At 45.9% G+C, this 9,802-nt stretch overlaps 1 protein-coding gene across 1 annotated transcript in view; it reads left to right on the top strand.

Annotated features, from left to right (window-relative positions):
- Window positions 1-9,802, top strand: part of pfdn6 (prefoldin subunit 6) — a 13,043-nt gene that overhangs the window by 551 nt on the left and 2,690 nt on the right. Inside the window, exons 2-3 of the mRNA XM_043678134.1 lie at window positions 6,651-6,721; window positions 6,951-7,075. Of these exons, the coding sequence (XP_043534069.1) occupies window positions 6,651-6,721; window positions 6,951-7,075 (196 nt within the window). The remainder of the gene's footprint in view (window positions 1-6,650; window positions 6,722-6,950; window positions 7,076-9,802) is intronic.

Here is a 9,802-nt window from a genome sequence, read left to right as displayed (position 1 = left end):
AACACCCCCACCCCAGGGAAAAGACCCCTGCCATTCACTTTCGCTCTGCGCCTCATGGTTTTATAAACTTCTATAAGGTCACCTCTCGACCTCCTACGCTCCAGTGTAAAGCAAAGTCCCAGCCCACCCAGCCTCTTGTTATAACTCAAACTCTCCCACACCCGGCAACGTCCTGGTAAATCTCTTCTGAACCCTGGCCTGTGCTGAGCTGCGATGACACTTTTTCTATAAAACCTTAAGTTATCTCGAGAATGTGACTTAAAAGAAGTTCTGGGAATTACATATTAATGAACAAAAACCTGCAGCCCATTCTAAAAGATGAAAGACTTAACAGCAATCTAGGTGTGTTCAATCTGATCTTTTGCTATAAATTTTGTGTCTTACGATCCTGCTCCACAGTTCCCTGATGAAGGAGCAATGCTCCTAAATCTAGTGCTTTCAAATAAACCTGTAGGACTATAACCTGGTGTGGTGTGATTTTTAACTTTGTCCACCCCAGTCCAACACTGGCACCTCCACATCATGAGAATCCTGGCCAGTTCAATAATATCCTTCATATAAGTGGGCGACCAGAACTGGACACAGTACACCAGAGAAGGCCTCAACAACATCCTGTACAACCTCATCAGGACGTCCCAATTCCTCTCCTCAAAGCTCCGAGCAATGAAGGCAAGCGTGTTAACCGCCTTCTTAACCGCCCTGTCGACATGTGACAACAACTTCGAAGAGTTAAGTTCCTGAACCTCTCGGTCTCTGTTCAACAGCATTGCCTAAGGCCCTACTTTTAATGGTATAAGTTCTACCCTGTTTGTTTTACCAAAATGTAATACCTCACATGTATCCAAATTAAATTCCATCTGCCACTTCTCTACCCATTACCCAATTGATCAAAATTCTTTATAAGCTTAGATAAACCTCTTGACTGTCCACTTTCCCATCAATTTCGGTGTTATCCGCAAAATTACTAACTAGCATTGTCCCTCCTCCTTGCCTCCCTATCTATCCTCCCTGAAATGTTGGGCTGCCAGTCCTGTCCAGCCCTTAGCCAAGTTTCTATCATAGCTATGGCATCCCAGTCCCATGTTCCCTGACCTGTAAGACTCCTTGCATTGGAGTAAAGGTAGTTCAATTCTTCAGAGTGACTTCATTCTCTGGCTTGCTCTTGTCTGTCTTTCTAATTAATTTCCTGTCTTTTCAGATTCCAAACCATCCTTATCTACCTGTCTTTTTATTTACTCTGCTGGTTTGGATCCCTCCACTCTCTCTCTCTCTCTCTCTCTAATAGTTTACAGCCTCCCTTAATAGAATTTCCAGATTGGTCTGTTTCCAGGACAGGCCATCCTTTTTGAACAGGTCTTGTCTGCCCCAGAAGAGATCCCGATGATTGACGAAGCTGAATTGCTGACCATTACACCCCCACCTCTTCAGCCATTGGTTTCCCTGCTTTATTCGTTTCTTCTTTCCCTCACTTGAATTTGGCACCAGGAGTAAACTTTTGAGGTTCTGGTTTTTAACCTTCCACCTAACCTCATCTATTCACTCTGTAAAGCCTTAATCATTTCCCTCACTATGTCAGTGTGTATCAATGTGCACAATAACTTGCAATTTCTCCCACTCCCATTTAGCAGTAAGCATTTTGAGATGGCTTTAATCCTGGCACCAGGAAAGTACCATACTATCCGCGATTCACACTCACTGGGGGTCGCAGAATCTCCTGTCTCCGCCTGAGATAGGAGAGTCCCCTTTAACAATTATTCTTTTAATATTTGTCAAAACCTGCCGGACACTAAGATTCATTCTTAGTGCCCAAGATCTGACTGTCTCTTCTGTTTCCCGTTGAGAGACTATCCTTTCTAATGGTACTCGAAACTGAGAAGATGTTTGGGAGAGGAATAGCTACAGGAGACCTCTGCACAGCCTTCTTCCCATTGCTGACAGTCAGCTATCTATCTGACTGATTCTGCTGTGTAATCACTTCTCCAAATCTCTGAGAAATCTAACTCTGTGTCTCTTGTGTGTCCTTGCTATCCTCCAGTCTTCTGGCACTACTCCTGTAGACAACGAGGACATAAAAATCAAGGCCAATGGCTCTGCAATCTCCTCCCTAACATTGAGGCTTACGTCATATATGTAAAATAATCTGGACAGAGTGGATGTTGGGAGGAGAGGCAAGGACCTGAGGGCGCAGCCTTAGAATAAAGGGAAGGCCCGATAGAATGGAGAGAAGGAGCAAGGTATTCAGCCAGAGAGTGGGGAATCTCTGGAATTCACAGCCACAGAAGGCTGTGGGGGCCAGGACATTGAGTGTATTTAACACAGAGGTCGATAGGTTCTTGGGGATCAAGGGTGGTAGGGAGAAGGGGGGGAGAATGGGGTTGAGAAACTTCTCAGCCATGATTGAATGGCACAGCATAGTCATTGGGCCAAATGGCTTCATTTCTGCTCCTATGATCTTGTTGTCTAAACTACCTTTCTTTACCCAAAGAGTTAGTATTATGCTCACAAAAAATAAGAGTTACAAAGAGATCAAACGTACAGACCTTAAAGAAAACCAACCATTGAGCTGACCAGTCAAATTAAAGTGAAAGTGACTCCTTTCAGGAGCAAGCTCTCAATCCTCTGAATTCAAACATGTTTCACTCCAAAGCCTTTCCAAAAGCTCTGCAGTTTGGACTAAAAAAAATCACATTCTTTTTGTGATTTTTGACTCTTTAAAAAAAACTAAAAATGAATCAAAATAAAATCTTCTATCAGTGAAATGGAATAATAGTAAGGAATCTCAAAGGACCTGGATCAGATTGCCAGTGGGCGGAGGAGTGGCAGATGGAGTTGAATTTAAATAAATATGAGGTACTGCACTTTTGAGAAAGCAAATCAGGGCAGGACTTGTACACTGAATTGTAAGATTGTGGGGAGTGTTGCTGAACAAAGAGACCTTGGAGTGCAGGTTCATAGCTCCTTGAAAGTGGAGTCGCAGGTAGATAGGATAGTGAAGAAGGTGTTTGGTATGCTTTCCTTTATTGGTCAGAGTATTGAGTGCAGGAGTTGGGAGGTCATGTTGCGCCTGTACAGGACATTGGTTAGGCCACTGTTGGAATATTGCGTGCAATTCTGGTCTCCTTCCTATCGGAAAGATGTTGTGAAACTTGAAAGGGTTCAGAAAAGATTTACAAGGATGTTGCCAGGGTTGGAGGATCTGAGCTACAGGGAGAGGTAAAACAGGCTGGGGCTGTTTTCCCTGGAGCGTCGGAGGCTGAGGGGTGACCTTATAGATGTTTACAAAATTATGAGGGGCATGGATAGGGTAAATAGACAAAGTCTTTTCCCTGGGGTGGGGGAGTCCAGAACTAGGGGCATAGGTTTAGGGTGAGAGGGGAAAGATATAAAAGAGACCTAAGGGGCAACTTTTTCACACAGAGGGTGGTGCGTGTATGGAATGAGCTGCCAGAGGAAGTGGTGGAGGCTGGTACAATTGCAACATTTAAGAGGCATTTGGATGGGTTTATGAATAGGAAGGGTTTGGGGGGATATGGGCTGGGTGCTGGCAGCTGGGACTAAACTAGATGAGGATATCTGGTCGGCGTGGACAGGTTGGACGAAGTGTGTGTGTCTGAGGTGTCAAGTATATCTCTGTGACACTAAGTAAATCTAGAAATAAGGCCATATCGCAGGAGCAGCTGCAAGATCCATGCTTCTGTCAGTACACTGGCTTAGAATCAAAAATATGAATATATAAAATAAAATCGCCAACATAGATTGAGCTGGAGAGATACCAGGCGCTACGTCAAGGTACTGGATTGCCTAGGCTTGTACACGCTGGAAGTTAGAAGGACTGGGGTTCATCGCACTGAAACATATAAAGTCCTGGTGGGACTGGACTGGCTAGATATGGGAAAGAATATTCCTGATGTTGGGAAAGTCCAGAACGAGGGGTTGCAGTCTAGGAAGAAGGGGGAGGCCATTCAGGACAGAGATGAGGAAGAATGTCTTCCCTCAGGGAGTTGGGAACCTGTGGAATTCTCTCCCACAGGAAGCTACAGGGGCCAGTTCGTTAGATACATTCAAGAGGGAGTTGGAGGTGGGCCTTGTGGGTAAGGGGATCGAGGGCCTTGGGGAGAGGGTGGGCATGGGATACTGAGATTGTATCCTACGAAATTGGGGACAGCCTCAAAGGGCCGAATGGCCTGTTGCTGCTCTGATTTTCTATGTCCTTGTGTTTAACACCACTGAGTATAACTTTATAACTGTACAGGTAATAGATCTCTGACTATCACTGAGTATAACTTTATAACTGTACAGGTAATAGATCTCTGACTATCACCGAGTATAACTTTATAACTGTACAGGTAATAATCTCTGACTATCACTGAGTATAACTTTATAACTGTACAGGTAATAATCTCTGACTATCACTGAGTATAACTTTATAACTGTACAGGTAATAATCTCTGACTATCACTGAGTATAACTTTATAACTGTACAGGTAATAATCTCTGACTATCACTGAGTATAACTTTATAACTGTACAGGTAATAGATCTCTAACTATCACCGAGTATAACTTTATAACTGTACAGGTAATAATCTCTGACTATCACCGAGTATAACTTTATAACTGTACAGGTAATAATCTCTGACTATCACCGAGTATAACTTTATAACTGTACAGGTAATAATCTCTGACTATCACCGAGTATAACTTTATAACTGTACAGGTAATAATCTCTGACTATCACCGAGTATAACTTTATAACTGTACAGGTAATAATCTCTGACTATCACCGAGTATAACTTTATAACTGTACAGGTAATAATCTCTGACTATCACCGAGTATAACTTTATAACTGTACAGGTAATAATCTCTGACTATCACTGAGTATAACTTTATAACTGTACAGATAATAGATCTCTGACTATCACTGAGTATAACTTTATAACTGTACAGATAATAGATCTCTGACTATCACTGAGTATAACTTTATAACTGTACAGGTAATAATCTCTGACTATCACCGAGTATAACTTTATAACTGTACAGGTAATAATCTCTGACTATCACCGAGTATAACTTTATAACTGTACAGGTAATAATCTCTGACTATCACCGAGTATAACTTTATAACTGTACAGGTAATAATCTCTGACTATCACCGAGTATAACTTTATAACTGTACAGGTAATGGATCTCTGACTATCACTGAGTATAACTTTATAACTGTACAGGTAATGGATCTCTGACTATCACTGAGTATAACTTTATAACTGTACAGGTAATGGATCTCTGACTATCACTGAGTATAACTTTATAACTGTACAGGTAATGGATCTCTGACTATCACTGAGTATAACTTTATAACTGTACAGGTAATGGATCTCTGACTATCACTGAGTATAACTTTATAACTGTACAGGTAATAATCTCTGACTATCACTGAGTATAACTTTATAACTGTACAGGTAATAGATCTCTGACTATCACTGAGTATAACTTTATAACTGTACAGGTAATAGATCTCTGACTATCACCGAGTATAACTTGATAAGTGTGGATGTACGTTTGCTTGCTGAGCTGGAAGGTGTGTATTCAGGCGTTTCATCACCATACTAAGGACCGTCTGCAGTGAGCCTCCGGATACAGCACTGCTGGTGTCGCCCGCTTTCTAGTTATATGTTAGGGTTTCCTTGGGTTGGTGATGCCATTTCCTGTGGTGATGTCATTTCCTGCTCTTTTTCTCAGGGGGTGGTAGCTGGGGTCTAACTCGATGTGTTTGCTGATAGAGTTCCGGTTGGAATGCCATGCTTTTTAGAATTCTCGTGCGTGTCTCTGTTTGGCTTGTCCTAGGATGGATGTGTTATCCCAGTCGAAGTGGTGTCCTTCCTCATCCATATGTGAGGATACTAGTGAGAGAGGGTCATGTCGCTTTGTGGCTAGTTGATGTTCATGTATCCTGGTGGCTAGTTTTTTGCCTGTTTGTCCAATGTAATGCTTGTTACGGTTCTTGCAGAGTATTTTGTAAATGACATTAGTTTTGCTTGTTGCCTGTGTAGGGTCTTTCAAGTTCATTAGCTGCTGTTTTAGTGTGTTGGTGGGTTTGTGGGCTACCATGATGCCAAGGGGTCTGAGTAGCCTGGCAGTCATTTCCAAGATGTATTTGATACAGGGAAGAGTGGTTAGGGTTTCTGGACGTGTTCTGTCTGCTTGTTTAGGTTTGTTGCTGAGAAATTGGCGGACTGTGTTCATTGGGTACCCATTCTTTTTGATTACACAGTATAGGTGATTTTCCTCTGCTCTGCATAGTCCCTCTGTGCTGCAGTGTGTGTTGGCTCGTTGAAATAATGTTCTGATGCAGCTTTGTTTGTGGGTGTTGGGATGATTGCTTCTGTAGTTCAATATTTGGTCCGAAACAATATGAGAGGAATCCTTCAAGACCATTTCATAATCCTCTATAAGGTCACCCCTCAGCCTCTGACGCTACCAGCCCAAAGAAAGCCAAACACATAACTAGAAAGTGGGCTACACCACCAGTGCTTCATCCGGAGGCTCACTGACAATGTTACCTGGTAACATCCAGAACCTCAGGCTCAGCTACAAATCTGCTCAAAACTTTATAACTGTGGGGCTAATGGATCTCTTTTACCCTGTTCCCAGATCTCAGCAAATGTCTTTCTGCCCGACAGAAACTAGAGGCACAGGTGACTGAAAACACCATTGTTAAAGAGGTGAGTATGTGCTGTGTCAGTCCTTCACACTGTCCGGGGGGGGTCACTGTGATCTCAGTGCTTGGCCTCACTCTGTCCTGACCTTTACAGAGTACCCACGGTGCTGAGACGGGCTGTGTTCCCACGTGTCGATCCCTCGTCATGCCGACGGGATGGGGGGGTGGGGGGCGCTGGGTGTGTGCTTGTTGCTTTGTCCTAATTCTCATTCCGTCTTTCCCTTGTCCCTCAGGAACTGGATCTCTTGGAGTCCACGAACACGGTGTTCAAGCTGGTTGGCCCCGTTCTGGTGAAACAGGGCCTAGATGAAGCCAAGCTGACAGTAGCCAAGCGATTGGATTATATCAACGGGGAAATGTGAGGGAGTGAGGCAGTGACAGTGCACCTGCACACGTTTCCATTAGGCTCCCTCCTTACTCTCCGACAACAGACTCATCCTCACAGTCTTTGTAACTACCTCGACATCGCCGACTCCCACCTTACAGCATGCAAACAGGCCCTTCGGCCCAACGTGTCCATGCTGCCTACTAGTCCCATCTGGTCCAATTCCCTCCATACCTGACCCATCCATGTTCCTCAGTCTAGATTATAGTGTGGCTGGAAAAGCACAGCAGGTCAGGCAACATCCGAGGAGCAGGAAAAGCAACATTTCGGGCAGAAGTCCTTCGTCGGGAACGTCGATTTTCCTGCTCCTCGGATGCTGCCTGACTGGCCGTACCCACTTCTACCATCCATGCACCTGTCTATATGTTTCTGACAATGACAATATTGTACTCCCCTCCACCACGACCGCGGCAGCCTGTTCCAGACATTCCCCCCCCCCCCGTGTAAAAGGAATTGTCCCTTTGATATCTCTCCCCTCTCACCTTTAACCTACACTGTCCAGTGTTAGATTCTGCTCCCACCCCCACCCTGGGGAAAAGCACTTGGCTAACTCCCTTATCTCTGCCTGTTATGATTTGATAGACCTCAGCAGGATAACCCCTCTGTTTTCTACCCCCCCCCCCCAAAAGCAGTATTATGTGTATGTTCTCTCTGAAGCTTCTGATTGGGAGAGGCTGGGCTGGGAGGTGGCGCAGAGGGGGCTGGTCATCCTGAACCACTTTGGGGGGGGGGGGGGCGGGTTTCAGATCCACCAGGGCTGCTGGTGACATTTGAACTCAGTAAAATCTGAACTTAAACCTCCACTCGTGACACCCAGTGTCGATTGTCATGGAATCAATGAATCTCTAATGTCCTTTAGGATTTGGAAACCTGCCATCCTTACCTGGTGAGGCTGACCCGTGACTCCAGACCCGCAGCGACGAGGCAGAATCTTCACCCGGCAATTTGGGATGGGCACCAAACGCTGACCTAGCCAGCAACAGTTGCCAACAGATGAAGGGGAGAGCTCTTCACCCTGCCGTCATCGGTCTGAGCTGCCTGCCTCCTGTCAGAGTGACACCGCGATATCAGAGATACGCTCCCCCCTTGTCACTGTCACTGTGTCTGGAGCCTCTGAAGTGGTGAACTCCTTCCTTACACCCCCGCCCCCCCCCCCCCTCACCGAGCCCACCGTCCTCCAGCCTCGTCTTTCTGACCAGTGGAACAGGCCCGGGAGCAGAGGAGATGGTTCCCTCCCTCTCCCTGTCGGATCTGTCTCCGTTTTGACAGATTGGGAACAAACTGCTCCTGCCTCCACAGGGAGTGTTTCCGAATGATTTGCAGCATCTGTTGCTTCCTCCTCCTTTTCGACATTGGTGAGGCCACTGCTGGAATATTGCGTGCAGTTCTGGTCTCCCTCCTATGGGAAGGATGTTGTGAAACTTGAAAAGGTTCAGAAAAGATTTGCAAGGATGTTGCCAGGGTTGGAGGGTTTGAGCTGCAGGGAGAGGCTGGGGCTCTTTTCCCTGGAGCGTCGGAGGCTGAGGGGTGACATTATACAGGTTTATAAAATCACGAGGGGCATAGATAGGGTAAATAGACAAGGGGTTTTGCCTAGGGTAGGGGAGTAGAGAGCATAGCTTTAGGGTGAGAGGGGAAAGATATAAAAGGGACCTATGGGGCAACTTTTTCACCCAGAGGGTGGTGTGTGTATGGAATGAGCTGCCAGAGGATGTGGTGGAGGCTGGTACAATTACAACATTTAAGAGGCATTTGGATGGGTATATGAATAGGAAGGGTTTGGAGGGCTATGGGCCAAACACAGGCAAGTGAGACTCATTTAACTTGGTCAGCATGGATGTGTTGGGCCGAACAGTCCGTTGCATGTTGTATAACACTATAATAGGGCAGCACAGTGGCTCAGTGGTTAGCCCTGCTGCCTCCCAGCGCCAGGGTCCCAGGTTCGATTCCAGCCTCGGGTGACTCTCTGTGTGGAGTTTGCACATTCTCCTTGTGTTAAAGATGAGGAGGAATTTCCCCTCTCTCCCTGAGGGGAGTGAATCTGTGGGATTCCGTACTGCAGAGGGCTGTCGAGGTGGGGCCATTCAGTATATTCAAGGCTGAGAGAGAGAGGAAGGGAATCGAGGGAAAGGCTGGAAAGTCGGGTTGAGGATGGTCAGATCAGCCTCAGTCTGACTGAGTGGCAGAGCTGACTTGATGGGCTGAATGGCCTCCTCCCATTCCTCTCTGTCACTGATTGACAGGTTCAACCCCAGGGCAGTTAGGGAGAGCTCTGACAACCACAAGGAACTGCTGTTGACTTAGAGTCATAGAGATGTACAGCATGGAAACAGGCCCTTCGGTCCAACCCGTCCATACTATCCCAGATATCCCAACCCAATCTAGGCCCACCTGCCAGCACCTGGCCCATATCCCTCCAAACCCTTCCTATTCATATACCCATCCAGATGCTTTAGGTTTCATTTATATCTTTCCCCTCTCACCTTAAACCCATGCCCTCTAGTTCTGGACTCCCCGACCCAAGGGAAAAGACTTTGTCTATTTATCCTATCCACGCCCCTAATTATTTTATAAACCTCTATAAGGTCACCCCTCAGCCTCCGACGCTCCAGGGAAAACAGCCCCAGCCTGTTCAGCCTCTCCCTGTAGCTCAAACCCTCCAACCCTGGCAACATCCTTGTAAATCTTTTCTGAACCCTT

This window comes from Chiloscyllium plagiosum, chromosome 37 (genome assembly GCF_004010195.1).
Source record: "Chiloscyllium plagiosum isolate BGI_BamShark_2017 chromosome 37, ASM401019v2, whole genome shotgun sequence".
Lineage (NCBI taxonomy): Eukaryota > Metazoa > Chordata > Chondrichthyes > Orectolobiformes > Hemiscylliidae > Chiloscyllium > Chiloscyllium plagiosum.
Note: the sequence above shows the minus strand (reverse complement) of the source record. Positions and strands in the feature narration are given on the sequence as shown.